At 57.7% G+C, this 11,884-nt stretch overlaps 1 protein-coding gene across 5 annotated transcripts in view; it reads left to right on the forward strand.

Moving 5' to 3' along the window:
* Positions 1-582: 582 nt before the first annotated feature.
* Positions 583-11,884, forward strand: part of NPAS1 (neuronal PAS domain protein 1) — a 16,767-nt gene continuing 5,465 nt past the window's right edge. The window contains exons 1-5 of one of the 5 annotated variants that reach the window (XM_081807175.1): positions 583-1,250; positions 2,355-2,537; positions 2,954-3,189; positions 10,557-10,630; positions 10,901-10,990. In XM_081807175.1, coding sequence (XP_081663301.1) covers positions 2,416-2,537; positions 2,954-3,189; positions 10,557-10,630; positions 10,901-10,990 — 522 coding nt within the window. In that variant the 5' untranslated portion in view covers positions 583-1,250; positions 2,355-2,415. Of the gene's footprint in view, positions 1,251-2,354; positions 2,538-2,953; positions 3,190-9,829; positions 10,631-10,900; positions 10,991-11,884 lie in introns of those variants that run through there. The other 4 variants (XM_081807176.1, XM_081807178.1, XM_081807179.1 and 1 more) reach the window with 4 other exon arrangements.

The raw sequence follows: 11,884 nt of genomic DNA on the forward strand, positions 1-11,884 counted from the left end.
CAAGAAAATACGGAATTCGGGGCAGCTAAAACAGCACCGACATCCTGTTTTGCAGCTTAGACAGGACCACGCTGGCATTGTGTTTTGCAGCCTTTGCAGAAATGACTTCTGCAAAACGTCCTAAAATAAAACAATTAACCACAAAGCATTTGTCACTATCACGAGCAAGGGGCGGTTAAGACATAAGCCCCCAGACGTCAGCCCTAAAGACCATCCCCAGGTAAGCATCAACCTAATACGTAGACAGAGAGTAGTCAAAGCCCTGATTGGCACCACTCGGCACACCCCGGTTGCTTAAGATAGTTCCGCAAAAGAGCTCATAAAAACCCCTAAACTTAGAAACTCCAAGGGCAGGTCCCTCTCGGGTCCCCTCCCTCTCCGGGAGCTTTGTACCATATTGCTCAATAAACTTTGCATCGCTGCCCATCACTCTTCGTCTAGTCTACCTCTTCATTTTTGGAAGCCGCGTGACCAAGGACCTCCGGCACTGAAGGAATAGAAATCCTGTAGCAATAAGACCCCAGGATCCTGCTCTCTGAAGGTATTCCGACACCTGGGTCCCAGTATCCTGAGAGAGGGTAGGTCCGGACGCCAAAGCCTGGCCTTTGGGGGAGGTCTTGGGTGCGGGGGCCCCCTTCTTGTGGAGGGCATGCTCACACCCTGAAATTCTCTCCTGGGAAAGGAGGGTCTCGAACGCCTGGATTCGCATCCCTGGCGCGGGTACTGAAGGCTAAGTCTCCACCCCTACACGGGGTTTGGGTGTATGGATGCCCGCCTTGCCCGAGGGGCTGCTGGAGCTCGGGGTTCTCTTGGGGGACTAAGGTGCTAGCTCCTCCGTTTGGAGTATGGAGACTCCGGACGAGATGGGGAAGCCCCGGCTCCGAGGTTGTCATTCTGGTGGGAGGGGGCCGGACCCCCGAAGCTGCGGTGGGCGGAGCGGACTCGGGTTCCGGGGCCGCTCCAGAGTCCCTCGCTGGGAAGCCCCTACCACAGCAAAAGGCCGAAGAGGCTCTGGCGGGGGCCGGACCGAGGGGGCGGAGACTAGGTGGGCGGGGCTCCGCAGGCACCGCCCCCGCCTGCCGGCGCGGTCCGCGCGGCTCCCAAGTCTGCGAGGCCGCGGTGGGCGCGGAGAACGGAGCGCCACAGCCCGCGCGCCCCGCCGAGCCCGGCCTGCCCCGGGGTCTATGGGGCCACCCCTCTGCGCCGCCCGGCCGGCCCCACGCCGCGCCCGGAGCCTGCCCCGCGGCCAGGTAAGGGCGCTGTGGGTCCTGCGGGCAGGGGACGCCCGGGGGCAGGCAGGAGGGGCCAGGGAACTCCTGGGTCCTGAAGAAGCAGGGGGCTGGAACTCCAGTGTGCAGGGGGCTAGGGTATCAGGACGCCTGTATCCTGAGGTTGGGGGGAAGGAGTACACGGATGTTTGGGTCCCGGAGGAATAGGGGGCTGGGTACCTGGACACCAAGGTCTAGGGCATCTGGACACCTGGCTGGAGAGGCTCGGGGGCGGCCTGGCTATTGGGGGCAGGGTGGGGGAGGGAATCCTTAATGCCTAGTCCCGGAGGAATGAAGACCTAATTGAACACGTTCCTGGTTCTGGAGGATCTGAGTACCAGGACACCTGGGCCCTGAGTGTCGGGTCGATCCTGCGGGCGTCCTCTGGCTGATGCTCTGGCCACTGCGTCGGGGGCTGTGGCTCGCACGCCCGGGTCTTCGGGAAGGAAGTTGTGGTTGAGGAGATTTGGCGGCCCGGACACATGGCCACACCCCAAGGGCCTGGGGGGGGGGGTCCCTGGGCAGGGCATTGGGTGGGGTCCCTGCCCTCTGCCCCCCTTACCTCCTTAGCCCAGCCAGGGAAATGGGCGCACCGCGGATGAGGGCAAACGGACTCCTGGGATGGGCTAAGAGAGCGGATCCCCGGGACAGAGGGCTCTCGGGGCAGGAGCCGGGCGCGCCTGGGCCCCGGCGAGGCGCCTGCCCCCCGCCCGCCCGGCTTGGGCATGCTTGGCACGCAGCGCGCGGGCCGGTCGGATCCGTATGCGCGCCGCGTGCGCCTATTGGTATGCGGGAGCCGGCCCGGCGCGGGCGTGAGGCGGCCGCGCTGGCGGGCGGCGCGGGGGAGGCGGCGGCGGCGGCGGCGGCGGCGGGGCACGTCCTCGCCCCGAGCTTCGCCTGGGGCCGGGCAGGGTGAGAACAGCGGGCTCCGTCCCGGGGCCCCCGGGGAGGGGAAACTGAGGCACCATCCAGCCCCAGCTCCTTGCTGGGACCCCGAGCGCCGCACGGACCTCAGTTTCCCTAGCGGGTCTTCCGGGGGGGCCCCCTCGGGCACCGAGCGCTGCCTCCGGCTCCCTTCCGCGGCAGGAGACGCGGGTCTCGGGTCCCGCAGGCTGCTCTGAGCCCGTCTGAGGCCGCCCCCGCGGAGATGGCGGCCCCCTACCCCAGCAGTGGCGGCGGAGGCGAGGTCAAGTGCGGGGGAGGTCGTGGCCGCAGCGTCCCGTGGGACTTTCTGCCTGGGCTGGTGGTCAAGGCCCCGCCCGGACCCTGGTGAGCAAAGCCCCGCCCCTCGGGCCGTGGCCCCGCCCCCAAGGGCGTCCTGGGAGAATTCACACTCAGCTTGCTGCCCCGCCCTCCGGAGCGAGAATTTCTTACCCAGAGTAGCTCAACCTTTGTTCTACAAACAACCCCCACCGTGTTCCGTTCCTACCCCCCTTCCTCAGAGTCTACCCAACATTTAATTTCTCCCCTCTTCCACCTCCTTCCCCCCAGAATTTATTTACACCCCAGGTTCTGTCCCCACGGCCGGGTGCAGAATTCACACGCAGGTTCTGCCCCCACCTCCAGTGTTGAATCCACTTCCCACGTCCCGCCCGGTTCCGAGGCCCCGAGGGCGGGGCTCCCCCAGGCCGCGGACCCCGGAGCTTCGCGGCCCCGCTGACGCCCCCTCCGCGCCGCCCGCCCAGCCTGCAGGCGCAGCGCAAGGAGAAGTCCCGGAATGCGGCGCGCTCGCGGCGCGGAAAGGAGAACCTGGAGTTCTTCGAGCTGGCCAAGCTGCTCCCGCTGCCCGGAGCCATCTCGAGCCAGCTGGACAAGGCGTCCATCGTGCGCCTCAGCGTCACCTACCTCCGCCTGCGCCGCTTCGCCGCCCTCGGGGCGCCGCCCTGGGGACTGCGGGCCGCGGGGCCACCGGCCGGCCTCGGTGAGTGCGCATGCGCGGGGGCGGGGGTCCCAATGCCCTCCCTCGGACCGGAGGGCCCTTGCCCAGTTCCTTGGCCGGCAGCGAGCACGGGGTTGGAAGTCAGCCAGACCTTTTGCGTGCCCCAACCGGGTGACTTCTAGTCTCCAAGCCTCAGTCTATTCATCTGTAAAACGGGCACACGAGGTAGGGATGATTTCATGAATTCTGGCCCGACTAAGGGGCCCCCCCCGCCCCGCAACACCAGGGATCCGACCACTAGCCAATGCTGTTATTTTTATTAGGGGAGATGAATCGTGATTATCACAAAAAAGGCCCGCAGCTCCATGGGCGGGACAGAGGGGGGCCCAGCCTAGGCCTCCCCATCCACTCATGGGCAAGAAACCCCCTCACTCAGACTTGAGGGGCCCCAGGGGGGAGCACAAGGACTCTGGAGTCTGAATTCCCAGTTTGGGAAAGCGGGAGGGAGACAGTAGAAGCTGGCAGGTAAGATGGAGAGCTTCAGAAAGACTCTCCTGGGTCCTGTCCCCACTCGGCCACCCCCAGCGTTGTGACCCTCGGGCAGGCCACCTGACCTCGCTGTGCCTCACACATGAAATGGGAATCCTGATGAAAGTCCACAAGCACACCCAGAGGGCTGAGGTGAAAATCAACCAGGTGACGTGTGTAAAGACCCACGTGCTCTCAATACGTAGTGACTCTTAGTGGTGACCCTGCAGAGTTGTTGGGGCCTGTGGTTTATGAAGCAGCTACTGTTTTGAGCCCTCAGGATCCAGCCGTACACAGGCTTGATAAAAGCCCCCCACCCAAGACTGACATCCTAGTAGCCAAGACCCAATAATGAAGTAGAGAAGAGAAATGCAATCTACGTTATGTAAAAAGATAGAAGAGGTAAAACACAGATACAGATAGCCAGCTAGCTCCTTTTATTAGAATTCACCTTTATTATTGATGGATACCTAGGAGTGTTATGTTACTGTTACCCTGACGTATTACTGCTTCTCGTTGTCAACGACAAGCAGACAATGAATCGTGTTAACCCGAGGTCGCAGGTGACCGGGCCGGGGCACCCCAGGCTACACTCCCCACCAGAGGAACGGGTGTCCTTAGGGTGAGGTTGGAGGGGCTCCAATTCCCCTCCTGCCCTGGTCCCAGGGGAGGAGGGGGGGGGGAGAGAAAATAGCATTGATTAAGCTCGCAATAAATCACCATTTAAATTTAAATAATCCGGCTTCCCAGGCGGTAATTAGGCGAATTGACTGGCGCCGAGAGAATGCTGCATTAGCGCCGCTGATTACTGTCATTACCGCGAACAACATGTGCGCCGGCGGGGGATAAACATCTTGTCTATTGTCCCGAACGCGGGGAGAGAAAGGGAGGGAGGGGGTGCCGAGAGCTCCTCCGGCGGCCAGCTCCCACCCCCCCACCCCCGCCTGGCTGGGCACTTGAAGGGGATGCGCGCCCGCTGAGGACACGGCCCTGAGGGGGCAGACCGTGGACTTGGTCGACGCCCCCAGCTTCTACTCCCCGGAGCCCCCCCCCCGCCACCCCCCCGCCCCGGTCCAGGACAGTATGTGTTGGAGGTACTGTGTGGACTCCCTCCTGTAGCCCCAAGAGTAGGAATTTGGAGGTGTCTCCTTCACAGGGTCCCCAGCAAGAGGTCAAGGGCCTGCTTCCATAATCCCCACCCCCACCCCCACCCCCGAGGAAACTGAGGACAGCGTCTTAGCTAGTCAGAGAGCAAAGCAGGGTGCCTGCCTCCCACTCTCCGAAGGGGAGGGTGCTCCCGTGTCCTCCTCAATTATAATCGCAAACATGTCCAATGCATGTCAGACTGTCTGGAGCACTATATAAAATAACACGCAAAACAACAACAACAAAAACAGAACAGAACAAAAAAACCCACAAAACTTGCTTAATCCTCTCAAAAAACATCAGGAGGAAAGCGATGTTTCCATTTTATAGAAGTGGAAAACTGAGCCCCAGAGAGGTGAAGCTATTTGCCCAAGGCATCGTCAGCCAAGCCTGGGCCCAGCTGAGATTCCAACTGGCTTCAGGGGGCACCTTCTTAGCCTCCCAACTTGGCCTGTTCATAGGTCTCTGGGGACCTTGGAGGTCCCAGTCTCCCTCTGGGCCTTGGTCGGCTGGCTGTAAAACAGCACAATGGATGTTGAAGGCTAGCCCGGGACCTCTGAGTCCAGGGACGAGAGAGCCTGGATCTTGCATCAGTGGTCAGCATTCATTCAACACCCACTGAACACCTTCCCTGGGCCAGGCCCTGTTCTAGGGACACCCCAGGGAACAGGACAAAGTCCCTGACCTCAAGGATGGGCCTACAGATCCTTCATGGGAGGCCCACTGCCCCCCACCTCTCTGATCTCATTTTTCTACCCCTCTCACCTCTTCAACTCCCTCCCACCCCCTGCCGCACACAGACAGACACACACACACACACACTCTGGCTACCTTGTTGTTCTTCAGAGAGACACGTTCCCACCTCAGGGCCTTTGCACTTGCTGTGCCCTCCCGCAGTAACTTCTTTCCCTCCAAATGTCAGCTCTTCAGGAAGGCCTTCCCTGACTATGAACACTGACAACAGCCCTGCCCCCAGCACTCCCTGTCTCCCTTTCCTGTTTTATTTCTTTCCAAAGGACCTATTGTCATCCGACGCTATTTCTTCTTTCTCTTGTTCATTGTGTCTCTCCCCCATGACACCTTGTTCCCTGAGCCTAGAACAGTGCCTGGGGCACAGTAAGGGCTTGCAAAATATTTGTTGGGTGACTGTGGAACAGAGTGAGGGGAGGAGGGTTGACATTTTCATTCACAGATCAGGCACAGCATCTCTGAGGAAGGGACCTTTGAGCTCAAAGGAGGCGAGGAAGGAGGTGAGGACACAAGCCTGAGAAAAGCTGGAAGAAAAGCAGTCTAGGCCGAGGGAGTAAGTGCAAAGGCCCTGAGGCAGGCAGGAATCAGGTCGCTGGGTGCAGGCCATAATGAGGCCAAGGCGTCCAGAGAGGAGTAGGTGAGGCAGGGAGTGGACAGCAAGGACCAGGTCCTGCAGGGCCTCGTGGGCCTTGGTGGGGACTTTAGCTGTTAGCCCAAGTGGGATGGGAGCCGGAGGTGGCGGGTGTGAGGGTAGAAGCAGGGAGACCCGTGAGGAGGTGAGTGCAGAGGCCCTCAGGCCTGCCCCCAGGGAGCCAGGCTTCCCTCTCCCCAGACAGTGACTCTCTCTCAGGCCAATTGAGAATAGGAGGTGACCAGACCCCTAAGACCTGGGAGCGGCCTTCTCCCCACCTCCCCTCAGTCCCCACTCTGTGATGACAACTGGGACAATTTTTTTTTCTCCAGCAGTCAGGCTCCAATGAGAAACGCAGCAAATGTTTATTGAATGACTGAGTGATGGTTGGGGGTTTGGGTGTGAGGAGGGGGCAGATCTGGGAGCAGTAAAGAGCCACGTGCGTAATTTGGGGGACAGCGGAGTTGAGGCATTTGCCTGGAGAGGCGGGAACCCAGGGGGAGGAGGCTGCGGAGTTGGGTTTGGGGAGGGGGAAGCAGGGGGTGATAAGATGCATCAGTCAGTGATGGGAACCTACCCCAAAGCTCCCGTCCCAATGGGGGAACAGCGAGCCCTCCCCCTGCGCACCCCCAGTCCGACGTGCCCATTAAGGCTGTTAATTGCAGACGTTCAGTCTGACCTGGGCTGATCCTGTGAGCGGGAAAATGAAGGAATTAGCAAAAATGACAGGGGAAAATTGCGACTATTAGCAGGCGGCATTGTTCCTGCCTGTCACCCGGCTGGTTCGCGCTGCATCTCGGGGGAGGGGTCCCCATCAACCCCCCACCCCATTTATTGTTCCTGGAGCTCCAGCCAGGGGTGGGAAAAGGGTGCGAACAGCGGGAGGTGCTCCTGGGAGAAGGAGGCGTGGCCAAGACGTTAGGGGGCTGGGGGCGGGGCTGGGGGCCCCACCCGAGTCCCGAGGGGGGCGCGCGGACGGGGTTTGGCTGCCTGGTGTTTTGATGGTCTGGAAATAACAATAGTAATCACACTATTAATGCTAATCCCTGCTCTGCGGCTGGGAGCACCTGTCCTGTGCCCGGCGGGTGCTGGGCCCTTTCTGTTCCTTAAGCTGACCGAATGCTCAACCAGCCAGTGCGGTCAGCGCTCTTTGCAAAGCCACTTGACAGAGGAGGAAACTGAGGCACAGAGAGGCGAACGGACTGGGCCCAGGGCACACAGCCAGGGAGGGCCAGCCCTGGGGCTTGGCACCAGACCTGGCGACCTTCAAGGTCACTGAATCCCCTGGCTCCCCAATCCAGACATAGGATCCCTTGGGAGGTGGTTCTCTATGGGGTCAGGGAGAGGGTCCCTGTGGAAACAGGCTCCAACCCCCCACCACACACACACTCTCCCACCTTTGCTCCTGCCTGTTGGGGGCTGGGTCAGGGGGCTGGGTCTCTCTTTGCCCTTGGTCTCATTTGCCACGTCCTTCTGTCAGTCACCCTCTTTCACTCAATGTCTCTCTGAGCACCTCCTTTCTGTTCTCTCCATCTCTTTACGTCTCTCTGTCTTCGTCTGTCTCTGAATTTCTCTGTCTACATGTCTGTCCCTATCCCTTTTAAAATATTTTTTAAATATTTATTTATTTGAGAGAGAGAGAGAGAGAGTGGGGGTGTGGAGCAGAGGGAGAGGGAAAGAGAATCTCAGATTCCCCTCTGAGTGCAGAGCCCCACTCGGGACTCGATCTCATGACCCTGAGATCATGACCTGAGCCAAAATCAAGAGGCCGATGCATAAGCGAGTGAGCCACCCAGGTGCCCCTTAAAACTTTTTTTTTTAATTGAAGTAAAATTTATATAACATGGAATTCACCTTTTTTTTTTTTTTAAAGATTTTATTTATTCATCTGAGACACAGAGATAGAGAGAGCATGAGCAGGGAGAGAGGCAGAGGGAGAGGGAGAAGCAGGCTCCCCGCTGAGCCAGAAGCCCGATGTGGGGCTCGATCCCAGGACCCTGAGATCATGACCTGAGCCGAAGGCAGACGCTTAACGGCTGAGCCACCCAGGTGCCCCAAGGAAAACTGTTCTTACAGAGCTTTTTTTTTTTTTTTTAATTTTATTTATTTATTTGACAGAGAGAGATAGTGAGAGCAGGAACACAAGCAAGGGGAGTGGGAGAGGGAGAAGCAGGCTTCCCCGCCGAGCAGGGAGCCCTATGCGGGGCTCGGTCCCAGGACCCTGAGATCATGACCTGAGCCGAAGGCAGACGCTCAACCATCTGAGCCACCCAGGCACCCCAAAATTCACCATTTTAAAATGCACAGTGGGGACGCCTGGGTGGCTCAGTCGGCTAAGCATCTGCCAGGGTCCTGGGATTGAGCCCCACATTGGGCTCCCTGCTCAGCAGGGAGCCTGCTTCTTCCTCTCCCACTCGCCCTGCTTGTGCTCTCTCTCTTTCTCTCTCAAATGAATAAATAAAATCTTTTTCAAAAAATGTACAGGGGGCACCTGGGTGGCTCAGTCAGTTATGCATCTGACTCTTGATCTCAGCTCAGGTCTTGATCTCAGGGTTGTGAGTTCAAGCCCTGCAGTGGGCTTTATTAAATTAAAAAATAAAATAAAGTGTACAATTCAGTGACAGTACAGTCACAGGGTTTTGCAACCACCATTCTATCTGGTTCCAGAACATTTTCATCGCCCTCCAAAAAGCCCCGTCCACATTAGCAGACACTCCCCATCCCCCCCTCCAATCACCAACGCTTCCTGTCTCTATGGATTTGCCTGCTCTGGACAATTCACAGAAATGGAATCACACAGTGTGTGACCTCTTGGGTCTTGCATAATGTTCTCACATTATTTTTAATTAGGCTCCATGCCCAATGTGGGGCTCAAACTCATGGCCCTGAGATCAAGAGTCGCATGCTCCACCGACTGAGCCAGCCGGGCGCCCCCATCATAATGTTTTCAGAGTCCATCCGCATTAGAGCATGTGTCCCCACTTCATTCATTTTCCTGGCTGAATAATATTCCACTGTATGAATATAGCACGTTTCATTTATCTGTCCATCAGGTAATGGACCTTTGAGGTGTTTTCACCTTTTGACTGTTAGGAATCATGCTGCTGTGAACATCTGTGTAGAATATTTGTTAGAACACCTGCTCCCAGTTCTTTGGGGGGTATATACCTAGGAGCGGAATTGCTGGGTTGTGTGGCAGGTGATTCTATGTGTGACTTTTTTTTTTTTTTAGATTTTATTTGTTTATTTGAGAGAGAGAGAGAGCACTAGAGAAAGAAAGAATGAGTGAGGGTCAGAGGGAGAGGGAGAAACAGGCTCCCCGCTGAGCAGGACCCAATCCCAGGACCCCGAGATCAGGACCTGAGCCGAAGGCAGACATTTCATGGACTGAGCCACCTAGGCGCCCCCATATGTGACCTATTGAGGAACCTCCATACTGTTTTTCAGAGCGGCTGCATCATTTTCCACTCTCACCAGCAATGCACAGGGATTCTGATTTCTCCACATCCCCGCCAACATTTCTCTTTGAACTCTAGCCATCCTAGTGGGTGTGAGGTGACACTTCATTGGGGTTTTGGTTTTCTTTTTTAAGATTTTATTTTTAAGTAATCTCTACACCCTATGCAGGGCTCAAACTCACGACCCCGAGATCAAGAGAGAGCCACCTGCTCCACGGACTAAGCCAGCCGGGCACCCCTGTTTGTCCTTTTTCTGTCGAGTTGCAACGTCCTTCTCTCTTTCTCTATTCCTTGTATCCCTCTGTATGTCTCTCTGTCCAACTGCTTGTCTGTCTGGTGTCTTTGTCTTTCAATATCTGTTTCTTTGTCTCTCTTACTCTCTCTGGCTCTCTGTACAAATGTCTCTCTGTCTGTCTCTCTCTCCTCTTCAGTCTGTCCCATTGCCATCCTTTGGGTCTGAACTCAAATGCCCCCTCCCACGACAGGCCTCACTTCACACCACCTTTTCAATCCTTCATGGCCCTGGCACGTATGATAATTCTATATTTGCTAGTTGCTTGCGTGTGGTGTGTCTGCCCCTGGCCCCGGTGCCTCGTGAGGGGAAGAGCAGGCCGTCCGGGCCGCCTCTGTGTCCCCAGCACAGGGCCTGCTGCCCAGCCGGGGCTCAGGGAGACTTTCTGAATGGATGCGTGGATGGACGGCTCCCTGCGTCCTCTGGCGTCTGTCTGTGCGTCTCAGCCCGCTTCCGCCCCTCCCACCCCTCCCCACGAGCCCAGGTTTCTCCCCCAGCGCCCCAAGACGGCTCCAGGACTGGGGAGAAGAGAGGGAGATCTGTAGGCTGGCTCGAATGGGGGCCTACCAACAGGCTCCGGCTTCACCCCTCCCTCTGTCCCCAGCCCCAGGCCACAGGGGCCCCGTGGCGCTGGTGTCTGAGGTCTTCGAGCAGCACCTGGGAGGACACATCTTGCAGGTGAGGCCCCTGCCCGGCCTGCTGTTCCTTGCTGCCACCTGGTGGCCACCTCCGGAGAGCGGCACCGTTTGCTCCAGCATCCACCCCATGAGAGCATCAGGCCGGGGCTCCCCGCTCCTGCCCGCCTTTTCCCACGGCCACGAAAGCCCCTCCCCCGCCCCAGATTAATCCATCCTAGGTGGCGAGCCAGATTTCAGAATGTCTTACCACTTACCTGCTGGACAGATGCCCAGCCCTCCTCTCCCCTCTCCCTATTTCTCCCCACCCTAGTCCCTGGATGGCTTCGTGTTTGCCTTGAACCAGGAAGGGAAGTTCCTCTACATCTCCGAGACCGTCTCCATCTATCTGGGTCTGTCACAGGTAAGGGGCCCGCGGCAGGCTGCCTGGACTGGCATCTCCCTTGCTGGCCCGTGATGCATGTACTTTCTCTCTCCTGGCCTCACCATCCCAGCCTAAAAAGTGAACTGGATCCATGGTTCTCAAAGTGCACCCCTGGGAGCCCCAGGAGGCTCCACATGACAGGCGGGGGAGGGGGTTTGTTATTAAAGTAACAGGTCAGTTTGAAGAAAGCAGATCAGCAGAAAGATCAGTTTGTCGATGAGCCTTAGCCAGATGCACCATATTTACCAAAACTTGCTTTTTCTTACCCATTGTAAAGAATTGCAACCATTTGTATTGGGAGGGCTTGGGTTTTGCCAACTTTGGAAGATTTTCTGTGGCGTTTCAGTGGACTGGCTTGCATTTTGTCTTTACTTCCACCAGCTGTTTCTGCCCCAGCTCCTGCAGGTGGCACTGGGAGCTAAAAGCAGAAACCGAAAACCCCCATCCCTGGGGAGCCTGGCTCCTGGGGGGCATCTTAGGCCTCCCCAATCCATTCAGCACAAATTGGTATCCTCTCATCACTTTGACAAAGGTTTTACCAAATGGTAAATTTAGAAAAGCCGGTGCTCGGTGTTTGGCCTTTGTGAGCACCGTTTCAGTGAGTTGTTGGAGATGCCTGGAGGAGGAAGACCCTGGAGATAGGGGAATATAGACAAGGGGAAGGGGGAAGGAAGAGTGGATGAAAGGCTTGCAGCTGGTGCAGGGAAGGGTTTGATGAGGAGGAGTTCAGAGGGAAGCATGTGATCGCAAACCCAGGGGCAGTGGGAGCTCTGGGAGGCTTCTGAGGTGTGTGTGTGGTGGGGGGGAGGGGCATGGTCAGAGGAGTAGGGGTATTAAAGTGGAGACTGAAAGCCAGAAGAGCAGGGAGGACGC

This window comes from Leptonychotes weddellii, chromosome 16 (assembly GCF_054177405.1).
Source record: "Leptonychotes weddellii isolate Sample4059 chromosome 16, ASM5417740v2, whole genome shotgun sequence".
NCBI lineage: Eukaryota > Metazoa > Chordata > Mammalia > Carnivora > Phocidae > Leptonychotes > Leptonychotes weddellii.